The 26,493-nt window shown below is 37.9% G+C and overlaps 1 protein-coding gene across 1 annotated transcript in view; it reads left to right on the top strand.

Moving 5' to 3' along the window:
• CNTNAP5 (contactin associated protein family member 5) overlaps positions 1–26,493 on the top strand; it is an 874,937-nt gene that overhangs the window by 673,574 nt on the left and 174,870 nt on the right. The window contains exon 14 of the mRNA XM_054478744.1: positions 18,363–18,519. Coding sequence (XP_054334719.1) covers positions 18,363–18,519 — 157 coding nt within the window. The remainder of the gene's footprint in view (positions 1–18,362; positions 18,520–26,493) is intronic.

The following is a 26,493-nucleotide window of genomic DNA, read 5'->3' as shown; positions in this document are numbered from 1 at the left end:
AAATGAGTCTTCACAATCCAATTTGTAAACTAAACTCAATTCTAATTTATAATCAAATATATAAGCTAGACTATTTTCTATTATCTGATGTGAATTTCCAAATATGCTTAAAGTCTTATAAAGGCCCTCTTACTTTGTTGGCTGGTATGCAGAGTGAGACAGCATTTTAGGCTCTCAGGATGTAATCAACAAGGGCCTTTCATGGAATTATAATCCAAGAACTACTGGACCTTACCAGGCCTTTTAGTATCCCACCTGAGAAGTCATGTAATGTCACATCAATCCTGATCTACTGGCTGCAGTAGTCAGCCCACTCAGATTCAAGAGGAGACACAAACCTTATCTCCCAATGAGAGGAATATCAGAGAATTTCAGGACCTCCTTTGAAATGATTCCATGTATATGCATTTCTTAGTTGAGAACTCTAATCTTCAAATATTTTTATTAATGTAATACAATGAAATACTTGTAATAATGTCTAATTTTTGCAAAAAAGTAGTTATTGTTCATAAGAAAATATTAATAGAATAATAATGAATTTGTTATTATTGTTTTCTTTGTTAGGCATCATCCTTTATCCTTGTCATATGTTCAATAAACAATTCTAAGCAATTTTTCTGACTAGGTAAAAAAAGAGCATTAATTTCAGATGCAATGAGTTATAAGAAGTTTAATTATATGTGTAAGTACAGTCAAACCTTAATTTTGTTTTACATTTTTGATATCTCTGAAATTGAAATGAATCTTAGAATCAATGGGGTAGGATTGTTGAACTGGCAGCAGTTTTCCTCCTTAGCAATACAAAAATAATGGTACGACCAATTATCAATGATTACCTATTTTATCATCTTTGATGAAATATGATAGTTGTTACTCAAATTTCTGGAGTAACCAGATACTCAAGATAAAATAACCACACCCTCTATTTTGAGATATTTTCTCTATAACCAGAAATGAGTCCTAAATGTTAGATACTGCTCGAATTACACTATCCTAAAAACCTGTTAACATTCACTTTTTTATAATGTGCTTATTTTTCTAATTTGATTCTAGACTTTGAAGAGAGCAGCCAACAATGCATTAACTATCTCTGTCAGCTGAAAGGTCCTTTAATTGACTTGTTCATATTGACTGAGATCCTAGAAGTCAGCCTCTGTTAATGGTGTATCCTGATGAGAGACAAGGAATAAGTTTGCCAGCATCAGACTTGAGTGCTAATGTAGTATATCATGTTATTTCCAATCACTTAGCTTTTTCTTGTGATAGCAACAAAATGACTTCTTGAAAAATTAAGCCTTGCACCATGTTATCTGAAAAAATGCATGCCTGTCTTTGACCAATATAGCTACAAGTTTTTCAATAAAAATGCTGTCTGAAATCTTAGGTAAAAAAATGTGTCTTTAGGGAAACTGTATGGCAGTTATTATTAAGAGTGTTTGTATCACTACATCTTTTAATGAGAATGGTGTTTCGTGTAGTACACAGGAGTGTGCATGTGTGTGTGGACATGTGTACACATATATATACATATATCTGCAAACAGATACGTATTTATTCATTCAATTATTATTTAAAGAATTACTGAATGTCTAAAATATGCTGGCATGTAATGACTACCAATCATTCCTGCCCTTAAGTAGATTACGATCAACTTCTCATAAATTCAATTCTTCTTTTCTGCCTTTTATGATGTGGAAACATAGCAACTAGTATGTTGTAAGTCTTGAGTAAACACTAGCCAATGTTTTCAGTATTTTTATTTAGAAAATTATTTTGATTCCATCTAGTTTTTTGTTTTGATTTTATCTAGTTTTATAAAACACAAAGTTTTTTTTAAATGGTACATTTTTGCTCAGAAACCAAAATTGCCAATTTCATATGTTTTATGATTGTAGAATATCTTTCAGAATAATTAAATGACCTTTGTGGGGTATTATGGAATAGAAAATCCTCAAAGGCAAGAAATCCATAGCCTTATTTTATTTTTTGTTATATACCCTGTAAATAATCATAAACAGGAGAGTGGTTAATAAATATTATTCAGATATGGGGCTGTGAAATAGGAGATACAGGCATGAAATCCTATTTTTATTACTCTCGTTATGCTGATGATCCTCTGACCACTTCTTTCTGGTCTGTGTAATTGTAAAGTTCTTCATATTTTATTCATTAGAAGAGCTGCTCTGTGCCCATTCTTCTTATGTTGCTGCCTCGTGCTGTTTCCAGCACTTCCTAATGGGTGTGATTGGTGGGCTCCATCAACTTTCTGTCTATGCCTTGCTCAGACCTCTAATGAATATTAGACTTGCAGCCATCAGTCATGTTTCAAGTGCAGACATAAATGAATAGAGAATTTTTGTTTGTTCATTAGCATTGTGAAAAGCAAACTCATTTTGTCTCCTTCCTGCTCTCTTTGATGTATTTGCCCACCTACTATAATGAATTTGAAGGGAAACTTGATTCATGTAGGTATTTATTTAAAAGGTTCTTGCTGGCTCTTTTCTCACCTTTTTTCACTTCTTTTTTTTTTTTCTTTTACCGTAAGCAGATAATGCTTATTAACCATCAACAATAAAATACTGTAGATAGGATTGTGATAAATTCTTGTTGAATCGATTGTGCTAAGGTGTTTAAAAAGGTTGCCTTTCAGGAGGGGATCAAAGGAAGGAATATGGGGAGAGAAGAGGGAACAAGAGAGGTAAAAATAATTTGGGGGGAGGAGGAGAAAGGAGCAAGAAAGAAAGAAAGGAAGGAGGGAGAGAGAGACAAATGCAGAGACAGAGAGAAAAAGGAGAACCAGGAGAGAAAGAAAAAAGAAATAAGAAAGGGCAAAGGGCAATCTTGGGTAAGAAAAATCATATAGGTGTTTGTGTGTAGGAATGTGTGTATGGGTGTGCGTGTATTTGTGTGTGCATATGTGTATGAGTGTGTGTTTCTGGGTGTATGAGTGTGAGTGTGTGTATGAGTGTGAGTGTATATGTGTGTGTGTACATGTGTGTTGAAAGTAATGCAATTCTTAATTGGGTAAGACAATTCAAGAGTTTATTACATAAACACAGCATACTCTCCTTCCATTTAGGTCTCTTTGTTCATCATTTGGGTGAAAATTTATTCTTTTACTCTGAGCAAGTTTAGTTTTTCATCTTAGTATATTTTACTTAGACAAAGAAATTTTTAAAAATGCATTACAATGCAAAATAGCAGCTTGTCAGGGATCAGTGTTACAGCTTTTTTGAGTGCACTGCTGGAAATCTGATTCTTTTTTGTTTTATAATGAGTGAGCTCAAGATAAAATGTTGATAAAGACTAGATAATTTTGAAGAGAAAATACATAATTGAGTCTCAGTTGCTCAACTTATTTTATTCCATACTTCTTGTTTCTATTCAGCAACTAGATTCTCTTAGAAAATATTAATGGATCAATAAAATTCTAATCATATTCCTATAGTATGAATATTTTTATTCCTCCAAAATTCATACATTGAAACCCAATCACCAATATGATGGCATAAGAAGGTGGGGCCTTTGGGAAGAGATCAGACCATGAGGATAAAGTTCTCATCAATAGGATTAATGCCCTTAGAAAACAGGCCAAAGAGAGACCCTAAGCCCTTCTACCTCACAAGGACACATCAACAAGGCAGTTTCCATGATCCAGAAAGTGAGCTCCTGGTAGAGATGGGATTTGCCTTCATTTTGGACTTCCCAGCATCCAGAATTGTAAGACATAAATTTCTGTTGTTTATAAGCTATCCAGTTTATGGAATTTTGTTATAGCCAGCCAAATAGACTAAAATGCATACCAAATTTATCTTTCATAAGAAAAATGCACTGAATTTAACATTTTCAACTAAAGAGTACTTATTTCAAACTTTAATTTATAGTAAATGTGTATTAATTAGTTGATGAAGCTATAGAAAATACTGAGTTCCTTACATAAGAGTTCTCACCCTTTGTGACATGTTTTCAAACACAAAAATTCCATAAAATATGCCATCACCATGAGGGATTTACACTTTGATTAAAAGACTCAGAATATAAACAACAGTGGATTAGTTGTTGTCTTGATAAATGAAACAGTGACTTGGAGGTGGGTCTATTAACATGAATAATTGCAATGGCATTTTGATTAGCAATGTAACATTTACTCCCTGTTCACTTTATTTAACACAAAATTATTGATTTACTGAACACCTTATTTAAGAAAAGATTAGGAGCTTTTGGGGGAAATGTTAATACCTCCATGTGTATATTACAAATACACACACACACACACATAGCATAGTAGGTAATAAATATTCTTCAAACTTTGTAAAGAAGTATCTGGAAAATGGAATATTATACATATAATTAGTCTTGATGTTGTATAAAGAAATTGCAATTTGTTAAGGAATTTAAGAGAAATAGCTCAATATAAGATAGTATGCAGTCAGTCAATAATTTTCTTTTTTTTCAAAGTGCTATACAATTGAAAAGAGGAAATGCTTTCAAATAAAATTGTTAGAGAAGACTTCTTATGAGAAAAAGCATTTAAAAAGGGCTTTGAAAAAGAAGGGAAGTAGAATTTACATATGTCAAAATGTGGAAGGGTGGAAGTCAACCATTCCTGCAGGAAAGAATTATGTTAGCAGAAATTCAAACTAAACGAACAAGATTTTTTTTAAAAAAATGAGTAACAACCCAATTTGATTGAGGAAGAACATATGTCTAGGAAAGTAGACCAATATGAAAAGTAGCTTGGGGGCCAGGGAGTAGAGGTTTTGAATAGCAGATTGCTAGTTTTTTGTTTCTTTAAATTCATTTGCAAATGAGATACTATTGAATGTTTTGCTGGCAGAAAGCATCGTAATTGAATAGTTAGTTTAAGAAAACTAGTTGAGTGCATGTGTGCAGAGTAGATTTCAGTGATGTGCAGGCAGGACACAGTGAGCCCACACTGCAGATTTGGAAAGAAATCTGCAAAGAAAGCTTTGATGGGGGAGAGTGTTAATAAGACATGCACAGGCTTTGCTGTCTTGATGGTTAAGAGGCTAGTGTTTGTTGAATAGAGTATTAAACTTCTCAACCTAAGGCTGCAAAAACTGGGAAAACGTGTGAGAAGCCTGAGTAGGAAGAAGGACACACCATATAGTAATGTGCTACTCGTCTGAGGTACTCATGGAGCAGCTGTCCATCAAACAGCTCAGAAAAGAATGCAGAGCTGGAGAACCAAGACTTTTTAGGCATTTGTATATAAGCACTAGATAAAATATCTATGACAAAGGACGGAGAAAAACACCCCAAATCTCCAAAGGCCTAGTCCGCTGAAGGGTGGTGGGATGGGAGGAAGGCTGGTAAACCTCGCTACATGCAGACACTAACGAACACACGGAGAGAGAGATAGAATGAAGAGAGGAAAAATGTTATCATCTTCCCATGGAAACAAATGAAAAGTGAGTATGAGAGAGCATTTGACACAGGAATTGGGACCTAGTGACTTTGTGTGTGTGTGTGAAGCAGGGTAAACAAAAATCACAAGAAATCTAACTGAACCTCACTGATATTTTCAAATGATGGAACAGAGTTTGCTGCAGAAACAAAGCAAAAGGGAATGGGAATGCGGGCTAGCGAATAAAGTAACTGTGGGAGATGTTCTTTTGGGACTCTTGTAGCAAATTTGTGAGAAAAGTAGCATCATCACATGCACACTAGATTTATATTTGACCAAGACAAAAGCAAAGCAACTGCCTGTTTTTAATTCTAATAAGAATTAGTTAAGCCAGAAATTTGGTGACCTTCTCTCATTTCCAAGTTAACCTTTATTTTCTGTCTATATTTTATTTGTCTACACTTATCATCCTACCTTTCTTTAGCTGGATCCGCTATAACCTAACACATGCGATTTGGAAAGAGTAAAACCTAAAACTAAGTAGCTCATTAGTGTTTAGCAATTCGTGGTGCCATCGAACAAGAATTCCGCATAAAAGAGAGGGGATAGAGGCCTGACAATTTTAAATAAAGTTCAAACCTTGTAATTAAATTAGTGATTCTAAAATTTAAGTGTGTAAACTTGACTAAAGTTTTAGTGTCACTTGATAAGTGTGAAGTAAATGAAGAATCTTGGGGCTGTACTCTCCAAGTGTCTGGGAAGTTTTCAAAAACCCATATCCTGGGTAAAATGCATTAATGCATGGCTGTGTGATATCCATTTTAATGTTGTTGACAGTTTTGGGCAGATAATTCTAGCTTTCCCCTCTCTATATATGTACCCCCTTTCCTCCACAATAATTAATTTTTAGTTGAGTCAATGACTGCCCAACCAAAAAACAAACAAACAAACAAACAAAACATGTCCTTGAGACATCCTAGATCATTCTGATTCAAGTGGCCAGAGGCTATACTTTGAGAGACGCTGATATAAGACTTCTAAGGAAAAATTTCAACTGATTCCCAGTTACATGATTAGCCTATCACTCCTAGGTAGCTACTGAGAAAAATTATAGAGGTTCAGGCCAATTAGACTTCATAGAAACAACGATACTTATTAGAACAATTATTTCTACAAGTTTTTTTTTTTTTTGCTTTTCTGTTCATTTGTTTTTTAGATAAATCAATAGATAGACTAATACAGTTGGAAAGACAATATATTTGGGAATATCCCCAAGAGGGTTGAGGATACATACTCAATAATGATCTGTAGTTTTACCAATGTAATGATTATTTGATTTATACTATTTTAATGTTGATTCAAGAACAAGTACTCTGAAAATATATAGTACTCTTTTATTCCCTTCTCTAATAGGACCGGGTTTCACATAATGTGTAAAAATATTATTGGGATTTGGAGCCATAAGATCTAAATTCAAGATCCTTTTTATTTTCTGTGTGATTTGGGGGAATTTGCTAATCCATTGTTAGCTACCATTTATTATCTGTAAGATGAGAATGAGCATCTTCACAGCTTTGTTGAGAGGGTTGAATGAATTATGTGATGTGAACCTTGTTTTGAATGTTAGTGTTATGGAGATCCAACTTTCCTCACTGGTTTGTAAACTGAAATGGCAGGTGTATTCATAAAATAAATGACTTTATGCTGGGCACGGTGGCTCACGCCTGTAATCACAGCACTTTGGGAGGCCGAGGCGGGCAGATCACCTGAGGTCAGGAGTTTGATACCACCCTGGCCAACATGGTGAAACTCTGTCTCTACAAAAATACAAAAATTAGCCGGTCATGATGGCGGGTGCCTGTAATCCCAGCTATTAGAGACACTGAGGCGGGAGAATCACTAGAACCAGGGAGGTGGAGGTTGCAGTGAGCAGAGATCACGCCATTGCACTCCAGACTGTGCAACAGAGAAAGACTCTGTCTAAACAAAAGGAAACAAAACAAAACAAAAAAATGACTTTAGATTTTTCCCCTGACATGTACTCTCCACTAAATAGCCATTTTTCTTCCTTCTGCTTTCCACATATTGCTTAATATTGTACGTCAAATTTATTTCATTCTAAATTGAATTAAAAATAATGTTTAACATTTTCTTTCCCTTATCCTTTCATTGTGAAGAACTTGACGGCAGGATTCATAAGTGTTTTGTCTTTTATACTAACCAGGTTCAATCAGACAAGGTTCTTGACCATTGCAGATGTTTTTTATCGATTTGTTTTATACATGAATGAACTGATATGTGAAAACCTTACTGTATGGTGGTCTCATTTTATGCCACACTTATAGTAAGCATTTATTCAAAGGCTTAATAGGTGTCTTTTTCTGGAGATGTGACTAAAATGGAAAAAAAGCACTTGATTTCTTCAATGATAACCTAAAATGGCAAAGATGAATGCACCTATATAGAAGTTAAAGGAATCATAATCATATATATTTCTGCAAAACACATTTTTTAATGTCATCTATAGAAAATCTTTCTGGGTTTTTTCTTTTTTTTTTGGCATTTGGTCATTTGTTCATTCAGCAAATATGTAGTTAGTTCTTAGTGCAAGCCAGGCACCATTCTCTATGTTGGATATACAGTCATGAACAAGCCATAAAAAGCCCTTTTCCTAATTCCAATGGGGAATACATTATACAAACAAAGAAAAATAAACAAAAATAATGGTTTCAGGTAGTAGTAAGTACTCAAGAACAATAGGCTGGACACGGTGGCTCACACCTGTAATCCCAGCACTTTGGGAGGCCGAGGCAGGTAGATCATGAGGTCAAGAGTTTGAGACCAGCCTGACCAACATAGAGAAACCCCATATCTTCTAAAAATACAAAAATTAGCCAGACATGGTGGTATGCTGTTGTAATCCCAACTACTCAGGAGGCTGAGGCAGGAGAATCGCTTGAACCTGGGAGGCGGAGGTTGTAGTGAGCTGAGATCGCACCAATGCACTCCAGCTTGGGCAACAGAGCGAGACTCCATCTCAAAAAGAAATGGGAACGATAGAGTAATGCTGGAGTGCTTTGGATAGGGTTAACTGGAAATAATTAACTGGTTAATTTCAGGGCCCAGTGATAAGACATCAGCCTCTATGAAGACCCATGGGAGGTCGGGTTCAGGCAGAGAGCAGCAAGCATCAAAGAGCATGTGCGAGGGCTGGCAAGGAGACCAGCACAGCTGAAGGGAGGGCACAGGCTGGATTGTGGAATAAGATGTAAGGCTGAGAAATCTGCAGGACCACATGCATAGGGTTTCATGGGCCATGGTGAGAAGGTGGGATTTGTTTCTTGTTGCAATAGGGAACTACTGGGAAATTTCAATCAGAGGTAAATCAGGTGATCCATACTTTAAAAGTCCCTTTTGGATGCTACAAAAATAACTTTTGAAGGATGGAACAAAAATGGAGGCAAGCATTTTACTTCTGAGTCTATTGTAATTACCCACAAAAGAGATCATTATGGCTGTGGCTAGGGTCTGTCGTTGAATAGCTGAGTTACTAGCAAGTAATTTTACCTCTATTTATGCCTTTGTTTTCTCATCTGCAAAGTGGAAATAAAGGTATTTACCTCATAGCGTTGTTGTGGAGACTGAATAAGCTAGAACATTTTAAAAAAGCATAAATCTGCCTGGAATATTTTAAATGCTCAATTAATTCTGGATGTTTTTATTAGTATCATGAGTCTAAATATACACAATGGCTTTAGTAGCCAGATTTATTGCAATTCTCAGTTTCTAGATTGTGTATACATATCAGGTATTTTACTTTTCCAACTCTGCTTTTCATTCATTATTTTTTTTACCGTGTGAATCAGTATAAGTTAAACTATGCTGAAGTCACGAACATGCCCCACACTAAATCTCTGAGGCTTAACACAATAGAGGTTTCTTTATTACATCACAGCTTGATGAAGAGTTGAGAGTCCTCCCTTTTTCTTTTCACTCTGCGTTGGAAAACTAATGCTTTTGCCATATCAGAGAAATTGTGTAGTAAACTGAAGATCTTAATCCAATGCTGAGTTGTTCCTTTATTGTTATTAGTTCTTACAGATTTATATGAGTGTCAAAATATTCATTTTTATCTGTAAGGCTCATGTTATTTCATGATGTTTCCAGCACATTGGAAAGTATCAAGGTCTGCCAGGCAAGGTGGCTCACACCTGTAATCCCAGCACTTTGGGAGGTTGAGGCAGGTGAATCAACTGAGGTCAGGAGTTCAAGACCAGCCTGGCCAACATGGTGAAACCCAGTCTCTTCTAAAAATAAATTAGCTGGGTGTGGTGGCACATGCCTGTAGTCCCAGCTACTCAGTAGGCTGAGGCAGGAGAATAGCTTGAACCCGGCAGGCGGAGATTGCAGTGAGCCGAGATTGTGCCACTGTACCCTAGCCTAGGACACAGAGTAAGACTCCATCAGAAAAAAAAAAAAAAAGAAAGAAAGAAAGAAAAAAGAAAGTATCAAGTTCTGGGAGTCTTTGTGAAGGTGGGTGTTCAGGACAGGAGCTGTGCAGGGTCTCAGACGTCTGGAGCCTGCAGCCCACATTTTGCTCAGTCGCCGTGTGACTCTAACTGTCATTTAACCTTACTGGGATCCTTCACTGAGGCGCTTAAGAAAAAATTATACAATAAAATAAAAAGTATTTTTATATTCTCCTACAAAAACTCACACAATGCCAAAAGAATCATTTAAGTTAATCATGTTGTCCATCTCTTTGTCTAACCATGAAGGATCCCCATGGTACATTCTAGAGAGCTTTGTCTAGTCCAGCTTGAAATGATCCCATCAAAGTGACTTTTATCATTTGTTTTGAGAGACAGTACCATTAATCTTTTCTGTTTCCCCCTCTCTCTTTTTGGCTTACTTCAATTCAACAGGCAGGGAGAAGAGAACATTGAACAACATTATAAAAATGTTAATTCCTAATGTCACGGACTAGCCCTTAATCACACTATTAGACGTATGTTCTGAATTAATGATCCTGACCAGCAAGCAGGAAGACGAAGATTGACTTTGATGAATGCCTGCCATTATTTTCTGAGATGGATGAAGTTGTTTTTCTTTCTGACTAAATGTTTTCTCAGAAATGATATTCTATTTAGAAAGAAAGAGCATATAAAACACTTTCTTTTGTTGGCAAAATCATCTTTTATAAATCAGCGTTTTGATGGTGTGTCTTTTGTTCATACAGTGAGACATGTTGCTGCAATCACTGGTAATCTCTTGACCTTATAACTTTGGTGGCCTCTTTCTCTAGATTTATTTTTTAAGCCCCAAGTGCTTAACTACAAGCAATGAAATAAAGCATGTTTAGTATGTACAGAAATCTCATTATTCCAAACAGTTATTTCCTAAAGACAACTGCGGTGAAAATGAGATCTCCTTTTCTTTGTGATCCTTACCTGCACAAATTCTTTCTCCATGGTGCACTTTGTCAAAGTCCTCAACACCAAGTCTCTGAGCCTCTGCTCAAATGCCACCATTTGCATAAAACTGTTGCCACGACCCCTGGTGAGAAGTCATAGTTTCTTACTCTGGGCTTTTCTAGAATTTTATTAACTGCTCTCCTTGGCACTGATCTCACTCTGACTTTCGTTACTCTTAGCTGTGTGCAGGGCCTCCTTCCTCTAAGTGTTATGAGCTCTTTTAGGGTAGCAAAAGTTCATTAAAGTTTATATCACTCACATATTACACCGTGACCTTTCACAGCATACAGTTAAACCATTGAATATAATATATGCAATTCACATCATTACATCTAATTATATAATTTTATGAATTACATATTTAATTTATATATGAATTAGTAATTTTATACAATATGAATATATTTAATTTACATATAATTAATTATATATGTGTGTATACACATACACATACACACACAAACTTTCAACTTTGCATCATTCTATGGGCAGAGGCTGTGAGAAAGCTGTACAAGATCTGGTTTCTTTAGGTTACAGTTAAGTGACCAGTTGTGAGAATAGTTCATTCAAAGTTCTATGAAGAATTTTTAACTGAATGCATGGGTAAGTGGCATCGAGACTTAAAAAGATGAGGCAGGACCATTACTATCATGGAAAACTGCTATCTACATTGCAGTGACAGCCAAGCACCGTGTTTGAAGGGGACAAAGGCATGGAAGTCAGTTTACACTGCCAATCATTGGGGCTGGGTTGGGACAGACTCCAGGTGAACCCAGATTGGGTTTATGTAAATCACATATGGGAAGCAAGAAGGGCAGATGGGAAAGACAGTAGGGGTTTCTAACCATATTGCAAACACCTTGAAATTAGAGCCATCATTGATCTTTCTATGTACTTCTTTATAACCCCTACAGAATTTATTTTCACATGATTTATACCTAATTTGTATTTTATCAGTTATTATTGCAAAAATGCTATATAACCAGTTACCAAAGCTCAGTGACATACAACGTGCAGTCCTTATTCTCACGCTCACTCGTCTGTGCATCCACTGGGTAACTGTGCTTCCTGAGTTACATTCTGGGGCCGTGGCTGGAGAGGTCATGACCTGCTGGGGCATGTTCCCAGGGTCATTTCAAGGAAGCTCTGGAAGGGCAGGTGGAAACATGCATGCCTCTTGAGGTCTACACTGAAACTGAACCATCGTCATTTCTGCACACATTCCATGGAGCTACACAAGTAGCAAGGCCAAGCCTCACATCAAGTGGCGCAGTGGGTTTGCTCCACCCATAAACCCACATATATTTGCTCATCGGTGCAGCAAATTTCTTTTACTCCTACAACTTCAAACATTGTATGAATAAAAGAAATGAGAACTAAAACTCTTCTTGTTGGCATACTGAGTTTGCCAGAATCTAAGGCTATGAGAATACATTACATCTAAACTTAGAAAAATGTAAAGAGAAACAATAAGCACAAAGGCAACAACAGCTCAACAGAGCACTGTCTGTATACATCTATGGAACTTTCTAGCTCCATTCTGATATTGTCTGGAATTTTGCTTGGACTGTTCATAGCAATGGAAAGTGGCCAGATTCTCTTGGCCGTAGCTGTAGTTATCACCAGGAAGCTGTTGTGTTTACTGTTTTCCAGTTGTCAAGACTTTAATTGAAACAATTGCAAGATTACAGAGAGATCTCAAATTTGAATTATGTTCAGTAGCTCCCAATGATTAAGTCATACAATTGTGCAACTAACCTGTTTGAATTCTCCTCAATTTCTTACATTATAAAAATCATCATTTGAACTAAGCATGTACAAATTAGATTTGTGTTTAGGTCTTCTATAAAACATATATATTTTCTCTGTCTTTGAACCATTTCTCTGCATATAATACATACATATTCTACTTGAGGAAACTTTAGGGTCAGGATAGTGTGGTTATCCACTCATTAGCAAAATCCCTAGACTTGATCTGCTGGAATGATTTAAATTCAAGTATAATACTTTTCTGAGACAGCTCATAAAGGAGTCTATATGGGCTGAAATCTCTGATTTAACAAATGAGGATGCAATATTGTTTCCTGCTTTTACTTCATCTACCTCCTCCTCCTCCTCCTTATTCTCTCTCTTTCTTTCTTTCACACATACATTCCCTCCTCAAACTTACATTCTCTTTATAATACATTCTAGAGTATGCAATTTTATTTTTATTTCTGTCCTTTTGGGGCTCAATTGAGATAATTCTTTTCCAAGTTTATGATGCATTATCCTGTTTAGGATAAGTAGAAAAATAGAAACCTGCAGCTGGCAATCTAAATTGGAGGTAAAACAGCTAGAAATTTCTGCAGTGGAGAAGCAGTGAAGATATTTAGACTTTACGTCTACACTGATTAAGAGGGGAAGAGGCTCACCATGTTGAAATGACTGGGGGAAGTTCACTGCCAAGGAGTTTTATAGGCAGACCTAAGACAACATACCCTTATGCAGTCTGCTCTGCCAAATGGGTTAAATAGTAGTTTTGCAAACTTTTTTCTTTTAATTTGTTTGTCAAATACTCTACTTTAAAATTGGGGAAGAATTTAGGTCCATAAAAATACTTCGAGTAAAAACTCAGAAAGACACTGAACATTTGAAAAGAAGGCAGCTACAGGGCTTAAACTGTGCCTCTCAGTTTGCATGTTGTCTGCAACAAAGCAAAACACACTCATGGTTATCCGCTTGAAACTTGGGGTAGGGAGATCCTGAGAAGGTTCCAGCACTCAATGCTGACATTACATTGTGCTATAGTATTATTATTGTGTGACAGTGTGTAAGATCACCTTCTGTGATCACTTACTGTGTACACTCTAAAACAAATACTTTCTTAGGAGGATTTATATATACACATATGTATTAAACAGATTATACACACACAGACACACACACACACACAGACACACACACACACACATATATATGTAATTTGAGTTTTCCCATACCTTGTTTATATGCATGAGGTCATATGACAATAATATTTGCATAGAAGTAATGTAAACTCATGCAATTCCTCAGTTGTATTTTTTATTTCCTGCTTACAGAGGACCTTGCCAACTCTCTAAGAGCTTTGTGGCTGCTACTGGGAGTTCCTGGAGGAGTCTCCCATCAGGTCCCAGTCCTCTTGCTTTCTTAATCTTGGCTCTTTTGTGGAAGTCCTTGCATTGCATGGCTGCTGGGGCTGTGTATGAAAACTCTGGCTTCCTAGCCAAGGAGCTGGCCTCACAAATCCCCAGAGCCCCAGGCCCCGGAAGCACAGTGCATAACGCAGACCTCTATCGTGGAGAGATACCTATGTCACATGCAGGCAGCTGGGGGGTAGACAGAATTTTTCCCCATTTGCTTCTTGTCAAAGCGAAGTGCCTTCTTGGTTTTCAAAGCAAAATTGTGGAACTTCCTTAAGCCCTGCTCACCAGATTTCATAGAGTTCTTTGTTTATCAGAAGCATCCGAATAGGTTTATATTTGGATTAATAACCCCATTTGGTGGAAGAAATAGAGGTTTCAGAGATTTAAAATATTGATCCATTAAGAGACACTAAGTGTCTGCTTAGCTTTTGAATAAAATTTCTGTATTAGGGGAAAATGTGTTGTGAGTCCTGCCTCCACAGCAAAGAAGTCAGAATTTAAATCCCCAATCTCCTTTCTAGCTGGGACTCAAGCATGCAACTTGTGCTTTACCCATCAGCCCCTCCTGTGAGATGCTCTGATGAGAAGATAGCCCCAGGAAGCAGGCTCTATGTGAACCTTCTTTTTTGCAGACACTGGGGCTGCAGAAACTCATCTTTGGGGAGACAGGGGTTGCAGCTCAAGATACTTGCAGGGAGGTCGTGATGGTGCAGACAGCATGTCGACTGAATCGGTCTCTAGGCGTTCAGCATTCGGGGGCAGCCAGCTGGGCAGGGTTTCATATTTATGATTCTGTGGCAGTCCAGCATCTTCATAATAAATACATTTTGGCTTGGAACAGGCAGAGAAAATTCTTAGCTTCTATTCAAGAACCTGATCAATTAAGTTCCATTTTATCTGTTTTATGCTACCCATATTTTTTCCTGTTAAACCTTCCTATTGGAACATTTGCAACATTTTCAAAGTGCAGTTTAAAAACCTAGCCATAGATTCTAAAACAATGCCCTGATTTGTTCTTTATGTTGTTCATTTACTTTGTCTGCAGTGAGCTTTTCCAGATGGCCACAGGTGACTTATCCGTGGCCTATGAGTTTTGTTCAGGGTATCTTTTCATCAAAGTCTTTCCTGACTGGTATGGTTTAAAATTGCAACACACCTTCTTCACAGCACACTTGCTCTCCTTAGCCTGTTTTATATTTTCTATATATGATAGGGTTTGGCTGTGTCCCCACCCAAATCTCATCCTGAATTGTAGCTCCCATGATTCCCATGTGTTGTGGGAGGGACCAGGTTGGAGGTAATTGAATCATGGGGGCAATTTGCCCCACGCTGCTCTCGTGGTAGTGAATAAGTCTTATAAGATCTGATGATTTTATAAGGGGTTTCCCCTTTCACTTGGCACTCAGTTCTCTCTTGTCCATATAAGACATGTCTTTTGCCTTCCACCGTGATGGTGAGGCCTCCCCAGTCAGATGGAATTGTGAGTTCATTAATCCTCTTTTTCTTTATAAATTACCCAGTCTTAGGTGTGTTTTTATCAGCAGCATGAAAATGGACTAATACAACATACCTTTTATCCCTCTCTAAATACTAGATTATTTAAGTATTATTATTGTCATTTCCTCCTAATTACCATGTAACGACCGGGAGGGCATGTTTTGTTTGTTTCTTTATTTTGGTATGTTTTCTTACGTGATTTATTCCAAGTGCCTATAAACGTGTCTGAAATAGTATGAATCCTTAGTAAATGTTTGTTGAATGAATGCATATTTTGTAAATAAAATATTTATAATCGTGCTTTGTTTCTTCACTTTTGAAAGAACCTCCTGTCAGGAAAGAAAAAGTTCAGTTTCTGCAATGGCCAAAATTTGCAGCCTAGGTTGTGTTTTTTCTTCCTGACTACATGGTTAGAGTCAAGACTTGAGGCGAGTCAAACCCCTGTTTGATCCTCAGTAACTTCATTTGCTATAATCTCTCCAGTACTCCACAGGGACCAAGATACAAAGATGGGACATCTAAAGGGAAAATTTAGCAATAATCCTCCGGTTTTCATATATACATAAATAGTTTTTTGTTCTCTCTCTTTTTCTTCTTGTTTGTTGCGAGTCAATTGGTTAAAACATTTTTTAACCTTTAAACTTCTCAACCTTTAAGCCAGACATTAGGAGGAAGGCACTAAGAGGCCAAAGTGGTGCAAGATGGTGATGGATTCAAAACAGAATTAAGAGTTGGGCTGCTAATGGAACTTCTACAGAGTGAAAACACCAAATAAGAATTGGTAAATCTACTAGAAGCAACACATCCACCAGAAGTTGCACACAAATTGGCCGTTCAGAGCTTGTACCATTAGTAACGATGCAATTAATGTGCTTATAGCCTTTCGGGTAGTTCATAAACAAAGTAACTCTTGCTCATTGGATTTGACTGTGTAGTCCGGATTCTAGAGTCTGAGAGTAGAGGCCTGGTCTTCTGGAAGGAGGGAGAGTTTGAGAGATTTCTTTCCATTCTTGGGCCCAAGGACAACACTGACAAATGTATTCAAATACAAAATGCTTCACCCTCATGCTGGCTGGACTCACGCTGTGATGACCCACCTAAGCTTACTCCAGTCCTGAATGTGCTCCATGCTCCAAATAAGCCTGCCAGTCCTCTAGGCCAGGTATGGTTGACTCACCCGAGCAGGGATTTAGGAAGAAAGCAATTCATGTGTAGTATTTTACAGTGATTTACAGTTATTTGAAACTAAAGAAAATGAATTCTTATTGTTTATGATTATTCTTTAAAAGAACACACTGGTTAACAGACATCTGTAATTGAAACTCTAACTTTAAAGATGACATAGGAATTGAACTTACTTTAGGCAGAGTGTGGAGTGCCATGTTGGGATGACTGTAGTCCTCCAGGCCCTCTGCTTCATGAATCAGCACCCCTAAAATGCTGCTGCTTTTCAAAGTACCTTTTGTATGTTTTTCTCATGACCTTCAGATTAACGAAAACTTTAGGTTGCCTGGTCTCTTCCTACTTACCTCAGTGGCTTTCATGGGGATGATAGCCTGGAGGCAAGTAAGAGAAAGTTGTTGCTCTTTGTGTATAGAGATTAATTGGGATTTTTATGTTTGTACATAAGAATATGCATGTAATCTAGAATCTTGATTAGGCAAAATTTCAACCTTGTAACATACTCAGACAATTGCTATTATTCACTGTAAAATTGCAAATGATATAAAGTGGCCCTTAATAAATATTTCTTTCATTTTTTAAATAAGCACATGTTAAGCACCTGTTGTATATCAATCACAAATAAGACAATTACCAAAGGGAGCCCAGGCATCACATCCTTCAGCCTAATGATGTATAACACTTTCACCTGCCTATCTTGTCTTGGATGCAGTATCACTTTAAGAATGATAATTCTAAGCTACTGAAATATTCTCAATCATAAAAAATCCAACAGATTTCACTAAACTACATTTTGTAAAGAAAAAAATTGACAAGGACATGACTCAAAAATGGTTTCCAGTTAGCTATAAAGACTGGAAATCACAGGTTGCATACCACCTTTATGTGGGTTAAATATAACCTTCACAAGGGTTTGTTGGGTCCACATAATACCAGCTTTAACAGTGCTTTTATTTTTTTTTCCCCCAAATCTTTGAGCTTGGAACTTATGACTTCTTTTTAAAAAACAAAATCAGAGGATATGGCAACTGCGGGGCTACTATTATCCTGAGAGAAATCAATGCGAGGCCATCAGAACCAGCCCTCTTACACAGCCAACCTCTTCTTCACCTGAGTCTCTAACTTCCTCATTGTCTACCCAGAACTGAGGACAGAGGTCAGGCTAATCTTGGCCCTAGTGCTCCAATTTTCTCTTTGGTAGTTTTAAAAGAAAGTTATTATTTTTTAAAATTCATATATTAAAATATTTTGGTTTAAATTGTGACCTAACTTACTCAATCATGCCTGATCTGGTAAGAATTTAAGTTTATGACACTGCCTCTCAACATTGCCATTCATCAATATTTGACTATACAAACATTCTGATGAAAATGTCGTTTGTGTGTGTACATATATGGGCACACATAGGTGTAGAAATACAAATTTAAATATACAGAAAGAGTGAGAAAGAGAGAAAGAGATGGAAAAAGAAGGAACAAAAAGTGAGATGACGAAACAAAGAAATGAAGAAAGCAAGCAAAGGGAAGGGGGGAAGTGATGGAGGGAAGAAGACAAGAAGGGAAGGAAATTATCTATATACATCTATTCTCCAAGATATTTTCAGCTCAGTTTCTGTGCCATCCCCTATGTTACTTCAGGCTTGCCCTACCCTGACTGGTGGAATATCTTGTCTTCCAGATGGAACTCCATTTACCTGGTGGATTGGGCGGTCCAATGAAAAGCACCCTTACTGGGGAGGTTCTCCTCCTGGGGTCCAGCAGTGTGAGTGTGGCCTAGACGAGAGCTGCCTGGACATTCAGCACTTTTGCAATTGCGACGCTGACAAGGACGAATGGTAATGAGAATCTCCATCTTTCTGCAATTATAGAGAAAGCACATTAATTGATGCATAAAATTCCACAAGACAGAAGGACATGGATGAGAAATTTGATACAAACTGGAGCTCCCCTGATAGTGACTTTTGTTTTTTAACTTTAAAAATGGTAAATTCTAGTGTTTTCAGTATGATAACTTATGTTTGGCACATATAAGCATGTGGTCATACCATCAGGTTCTTTTTTTTTTTTTTTTTTTTTTTGAGACAGAGTCTTGCTCTGTCACCAGGCTGGAGGGAGTGCAGTGTCGCGATCTCGGCTCACTGCAACCTCCGCCTCCCAGGTTCAAGCGATTTTCCTGCCTCAGCTTCCTGAGTAGCTGGAAGTACAAGCACGTGCCACCACTCCTAGCTCTTTTTTTTGTATTTTTAGTTGAGACAGAGTTTCACCATGTTGGTCAGGATGGTCTTGATCTCTTGACCTCGTGATCCACCTGCCTCGGCTTCCCAAAGTGCTGGGATTACAGGCATGAGCCACCGCACTTGGCCCCCATCAGCTTCTTATATTCAGAACTTCCCATTTCAAACAAGGAATGGCATGCAATATTGAGCTTTGCGATTGAGTCAGGGTATTTATGATATGTGGACTATATGTTTTGGAGGGAGAGAGTGAGAGAGATAGGGATGTGGGGTTATATAGGCTCTTTCTTCATGCTCCCATTGATGTTTCAGTCACCAGCCTTCCCTTTTGCTACCAATAAACACATAGCAAAGGAAATGTATATTTATTGAGCATCTATTAAATTTCATATAATTATCTTACTTTTGCTTCTTAATGTTGAGTAGTATCTATTGCAGAGATGTTAAATAATTTTCCCAGTGTCAAACATGTCTGTCAAATGATAGATACAGAATTAGAAATCAGCTATTTCTGCAGCCAGAGTTTCTTAGTCTCCTACACCAACTTACTTCTGTAAAATGAATTTAGTTTGAAGCTTCCATGCCCATTACATTTACTCTTCTTTTATCCTCCAGGTGAACTGCTAGGTTTTTACTGTATTGATTATGAAAATATGTACAGATCATTTCCAAATATACTTTTGTTTTGACTGAATTTAAAGCATTCTTTGGTTTTGGCTTAGCAATTTTGCTTAATTCATCAAATGCTACTTAATTTTAATTAAAAATTCTTATGTTAAGCTAGTCTTAATCCCCAAATTTCCCTTTAGTATTTTTACTCACTCCTAAAACTGTTAACAGCAAGGACTATTTCACATAAAATATAAGGTTAAGTCAAAATATCAGTTCAGCAAGGAAAGGACCAGGCATTTCTCTTCATTGGGTCCTAGGAGATGTGAATTATCACTTCAGAACACGCTAGGGCTACTTGGGCACCAGGGCAGGTTACCCAAGTACCTTCTCTAAACTCAAGCTGGCCGAATTTATATGGTAATGAATTTTGCCTCTTCATATGGGTAAAATCAGATATAGTTAACCACAGGTAGAATGGGCGTCTGCATTCTGTGAGCCCCCACTTTATCCTGCAGCGAATTCATTCTCATTATTGCGGATGTGTACAAACCAACTATGATTTGTGTCCTGGGTGGAGGCCATGTCTCTTTAAACATTACACCTCTCAAGACCTACAGAAGACATTCAGTGGTAGTTAGTTGAACAGATTAATTTAGACAATCTTTAAAGAAGAGAATTATCACAAGATGGCACCTATGAGCTTGGGAGGTGTGTTGAAGTGTTAGACGGTTGTGCTGCCATAAAACATATTCAAACATCTGCTCCCAATCGCTTGGATTCACTCATTCGTTTGATTTATAAGTTTACTCTCACAGTGCATATTAGACACTATGTGTATAATCAAAGAAACAGATATAGGAGCTAGAATAGGTAGAAGTGCTTCCCCCTAGTTACTCTTGACTCTGACCACTCCCCTCCCCTCCCTCCTCCTTCCTTCTCTCCCTGCTTCCCTCCCTCCCTCCCTCCCTTCTTCCTCCCTCCCTCCCTCCCTCCCTCCCTTCCTTCCTCCCTTCCTCTCTCCTTCCTTCCTCTCTCTCTTTCTTTCTTTTTTAGACAGAGCCTTGCTCTGTTGCCCAGGCTAGAGTGCAGTGACGCAATCTCTGCTCACTGCAACCTCTGCTTCCCGGGTTCAAGCGATTCTCCTGCCTCAGGCTCCTGAGTAGCTGGCAGTACAGTGTACACCACCATGCCTAGCTAAGGTTTAGTACAGATGGGGTTTCTCCATGTTGGTCAGGCTGGTCTCGAGCTCCTGACCTCATGACTCTCCTGCCTCGACCTCCCAAAGTGCAGGGATTACAGGCGTGAGCCAACGCTCCCAGCAGACTCTGAGTCCTTTCTTAGCTGCCTTCTTGATCTTTGCTCACTGTTTCTTTTCTTTTACCCCTTTCTTTATAGGACATTTGCCTACTGAACACTGCCTCAGTGTCTCCTCTTTCTTGGGAACAACTGACCCAGGCTTAAATTACTGCACACTGAGGGGCAGGGAAGAGCGTGGCCTTATATCTCTTAATTGGTCTGAAGTGCTCTGTGTCTCCTTTCCTAAAACTTTCCACTGATGTCTTCCATTCCGCTCCCAGCCGCTCGCTCCTTTGACTTGCTCAATGTTTCACTATCCTCTGAACCCCTCATCTGGTAATTTCACTTCATCATCTAGAGTGAGCTCAGAGGGATTCTTCATAATGTCTTCTCTCACCTTGATCACTCCAGAAGTTATTACATATTTCATGACCCTTTCCATTTCCTTTAGAGCCAGGGACAATTTTCCATCCAGTGCCACTTTCTGTGGCAAGAGACCTCGCTTAGGCACCAGAATTTATTATTAGATAAGGTCCTGTTCAACAATCAGCCTATCAAAGGTCAAAAGAAAAGGACTGAACTTCTCCTCTTAAGGATGCCTGACTCACTCCTGGATGTCCCAGAGTAGCACGTTGACCATCTTGGGGCAAAGTCTAGGTGAGAAAAGATCAGAAAGTTTCTGATCAAGAGGGAGTAGAGACTGAGATTCTGATTCAACACTTCTGAGTTTCATTCATTGTCTTAGTGCAAGTCATAGCTTGTGATAAAGGGTTTTTATAAATACTTTATTATAGAAGCATCTGTATGTATTACTTTATCAGATATTTACTGATTTATCACCTACTTACTTAGTGCCTACTCTGTGCCAGACAGATAGTCTGTTGTGCAGAGAAAGTCAGGGGCATTACGGTCCCTGCCCTTGAGGAACCCTCAGAACACTGGAAAGAAAATGCTATTTAGTTATTCGGTGGGTACAAAAGTAATTGTGGTTTTTGCCATTTAAAAGTAGTGGCAAGGCCGGACATAGTGGCTCACACCTGTAATCCCAGCACTTTGGGAGGCCCAGGTGGGCGGATCACGAGGTCAGGAGCTCGAGACCAACCTGGCCAACACAGTGAAACCCCTTCTCTACTAAAAATACAAAAATTAGCCGGGCGTGGTGGTGCGTGCCTGTAGTTTCAGCTACTCAGGAGGCTGAGGCAGGAGAATCGCTTGAACCCGGCAGGCGGAGGTTGCAGTGAGCCGAGATCGTGCCACTGCACTCCAGCCTAGCAACAGACTGAGACTCCATCTCAAAAAAAAAAAAAAGTAGTGGCAAAAACTCTCATGAGTTTTGCACCAACCTAATAGAAATACATGGGTTTAAAAAATTTGGCGAGAGAAATAAGCACAGATGTGCCTGAACCTGGGGTAGAAATGAGCTGGGAAATTTAGATTGTGAAGAGAAGCAGCAGTTACGTTTTGAAGGAGCAGAAGCAGCTAGTTAAATAAATAAACAAACTGGTGTACTACAAGTAGGGGGTGGGGGTAGGGGGATCATCTGTGTGCGGCGGGGAAATTTAAAATAATATAAAAATCACCAGCCTCTTAAACCACAAATATATTGGTGTGATTGTTGCACAGTCATCATATGAGAAATGTACAGAAGATAAAGGAAAGGAGGAAAGTCAAATCCAGGTTATGAAGCTCCTTTTATGGAAATAACAGTGAGCTAGCCTTGTCTGTACAAGGATTACGGGCATACGATAAGTATTCACACATGACACCAGGCACATCTTTGTGAAAATGCATTTATCTATCAAACACTATTATTTACTGCAGAAAGGAAAAGTACAAAAGCTAAAACACTTGTGAAATAGTTAATCAACTTCAACATACATGCAACTTATTTCTTGACAACTGACTTTCCACACATTTAAAATTTTTGTTTTAGACCACCACACCTCTTTTTATATCAGTGGTGCTCTGTGTGCCTCAGAGAAACTTTGGATATTCTTGCCTTGTAAAATTCCCTCAAGTTTTTGCTCTTGTGAAATTAACCAGAAAACTGACTTGGCCTTTTATAGCACCCAGTGGATAGCAGTTTAATATGTTACAACTCCTAGATAGTATTGTCACTTAAATGTTACCTATCATATCCTGAATTGTTCTTAATATTTTATATACTGTATCTCATATTAACGTCTCAATTACTCTTCAGGTTGGTTTTATTTCTTTTCCCCAGAAAAAAAGAAACTGAGGCTCAGAGATCATAAATGGTTTGGTTAAGGTCGCTTGACTAAGGGGCAGAGTAGACATTTAACTGAATCTAAGGATGCCCTTAGTGATTATGTCAAAGGAGCTGCTAATGTTGGGGTTTTGAATAATAGCCAGTGAGGATGCTAGAGAGAACTCTCCTACAGTCTCTCAAATCACATCACTGCAGCACACGTTTCTTTTTGCTAAGCCAGGGTGCTTAGGGAAACTGGGGCATCTTCTAAGCCTCCGGTGATTGATAATTTTTTGTTTTGTTTTATTAGTTTTTTGAGTAAGCGTCTCACTTTGTTGCCAAGGCTGGTGTTGAACTCCTGGGTTCAAGCAATCCTCCCATCTCAGCCTCCCAAAGCATTGGGACTATAGGTGCATTCAACCATGGCCGTCTTGTTCTATTTTAATAAGCTGCTGTAACTGAATAACATACATTTCAATAAGACCCAAGTAAATGAAGATAATGAGTGCATGTTGTAGGGCTGAGTGAAAGTGACACAGCTCACAATATGGAGGTGGGTGGGGAGAGAAAAAAAGTCATTCAGTGAACCTCAAAAGCACATTTCCTTAGAGTAAGGGGAAAGCCTTAACTACCCATCGGAATTAGCTGATTTCCTAGGGGTTTCTATCCCAGCCAAATCACTAAATTGTAATGAAAAAGGAATAAATGAAGGAACATGTAAAGAATAATAATTTTACTGATTAATGACTATTTGCAAAGGAACGTCTCTCAACATAATCATTCAATCTCTAGGAATCCTCCCAACTAGATAGTTTCTGAACCAGCTACTTTAGAGTGCTGGCTTGTTGAGAGTAAGAAAGGAAACTCTGGTGACAGCTCCGGGTTGCAGACCCTGGAGACAGCACGGGAGAGTGTTGGGCTGTGTGGAAGGTGGAAAAACAGTCATCCAGCAAGAGGGATCAAAGGCTGGTGGAGCAGCATGTTGGAGAAGGCAGAGAGAATGCACAGTGTCCCTCATGATGATGACCCGTGGCCCAAATGAAGAGTCATCTCATTCAAACAACCAGGTTGCACCAAAGTGAAGCTCTTTTACTTAGCAGTAGAACATTCTTTTATTTATTTTAGAAGAAAGTACAGAAGTTTTTATTTGATTTTTGGTAACTCTGTTCTTTGCCTCTTGCCCTTAGCGTACCCTTGTATAAAGTGATATGGCAAACATAGGAAAGGAAAATGATGTAAGGTGTAAATTCTGGTCATCTGATAATCCAAAAAAGAAAATCTTTTATTCTTTTCCTTAAAGAATAGAATATTTTTATGGGATGTTATCTTTTTAACACATGGAATCCTGGAGCTTTAAGCTACTATTTAGTTTTTGGTTCTACTTTTCTGTTACAGAGAAATTATTTAATAAATGTTGCTAAATTCATGAATGAACGATGGGTGAATGATTTCTGTTAGACAGGTTTTTACCAATGTATTTTTAGATAGGTCAAGCCATAGCCATGATAGGATTAGTTGAAATTTACTTCCTTGTTAGCCATTACTCCTGTTTCACAATCTCACAATAAATACTTACCAAATTTTAACCTACATGCCTTTTGCTACAGATTGATTTTCTTCTGGCTATCAAAAGTAGTTATTTGTCTTTCTATGCCCGGATTATTTCACTTAACATCACATATTCCAAGTTCATTCATGTTATCGAAAAGGGCAGGGTTTTCTTAATTTTCCAAGCTTGAACAGTAGTTCATTGGTTATATACATATTTTCGTTATTCATTTACTCACTGATGGACACTGAGATTGTTTCCATGTGAGGGGATAGATATGTTAAGTAGCTTGATTTAGCCATTCCACAATTTATACATATGTCAACACATCACTTTATACCCTATAAATATATACAATTTTTGTTGTTCAATTAAACGATTAATTTTTTAAAAAGTAGTTACAAGTGAACTTCCTGTTCCAAAAGTTATCTTTGTAAACATTTGCCTTCAAAATAAGCTTTTGTTTTGGTGAATGCATGTCTAATCCAGGCCCCAGGATATTGCCCTTCCCAAGGGCCCTGCATTCCCTTCCCATGAGACGCAGAATGAAATGATGCTGGATGCCTCCTAGTGGTGTCAAATTTTGCTGTTTCCTCACCCGGGTCATTATTTGATCTTTCAGAACTCTTTCAGTTTCCTCAAAACCTTCACCTCTGAGATTCCCAGGCTCCGTGCATTAAGGGCAACTTAGACCACGTAGTATCTTGAGAAGGGGCCCCAGTCCTGAATTCTGAGAGAAATAAGAAGTTCACCTCAGGGCACACTAATGTTCTATCCCTTATTTAAAAATAATAATAAATTAGGCAATCTCTGTTGGTTGAATTTTATTATTCATGAATCTGTTTATGAACTACTCTACTGCTTACTGAGTTTTGAAAGTGCCTGTTCTCTAGGCAGACAGGAATTAGGAAGGGTTTATGTGGGTTTTTGCTCACTCATTCCCTGAATTCCCACACGCATCTTGCAAACTAAGGGCCAGCCTCTTGCGTTGGAGAGGAGCGTGCTTGGCACGTGGTGGGTCCTCCACGCATTAACTGTTGAATGAGAGGATGCATGAATGAGGAGATGGAACATTTTCTCTCTCCTCATCCACTCTTTCTGGCCAAATATGCGCTCCACTTGCTAGTTATTTTCTGCTCTTTTAGTCATTGAATATACTCTTAAAGTATACATTCTGGAGTAACTTAATACTGGCTTGCTTATGCTAATGTTCCCATGACTGGGTTTCAATTTTTTTTTTATTTTTTTTAAGACAGAATCTCACTCTGTTACCCAGGCTAGTGTGCAGTGGTGTGATCTTGGCTTACTGCAGCCTCAAACTCCTGACCTCAAGCAATCCTCACGCGTCAAACTCTCAAAGTTGTGGGATTACAGGAGTGAACCATTGTGCCCAGCCTACATTTTTTTTTAGGCAGGATGTTTTGTGATGTACTTCAATGGAAAGAATAAAAAGGCATTGCCCAATTAAGAGATAAAGAAAAAAATATGAAAATAGAAAAAAAGAACTTGTAATAAGAGGTTGAAAATTCAAAACCAAAATATCGCATCATTATTTTGTAGAATTCTAAATGAGGTAAATAGTTGATATTTTGCCTAGCGTAGCATTAAAGAGGGTTTTTTTCTTTATTTTTATTTAATGATGCCACCATCCTATCCACCTTTTAGGGAAAAATATCTAATATGAACAGCTTATCATCCATGAGTTCTGGAAAACAAAACATAGCTATGAAATACTTTTTTTTTTTTTATCTTGTGGAAAACAAAACGTAGGCTGAGTTTTCTATTACATCAGTTATCTGTCAAGCCTTACAAATATACTGTCACTGAATTGTCTGCAAAGTCTCATTATTTGAGCAATTGGAAAATTGTATCAGAAATAAAACTCAAAGTCATTATAGAGATTATGATT

Source organism: Pongo pygmaeus, chromosome 11 (genome assembly GCF_028885625.2).
Source record: "Pongo pygmaeus isolate AG05252 chromosome 11, NHGRI_mPonPyg2-v2.0_pri, whole genome shotgun sequence".
Lineage (NCBI taxonomy): Eukaryota > Metazoa > Chordata > Mammalia > Primates > Hominidae > Pongo > Pongo pygmaeus.
This window is presented reverse-complemented; position numbering and strand designations above follow the sequence as displayed.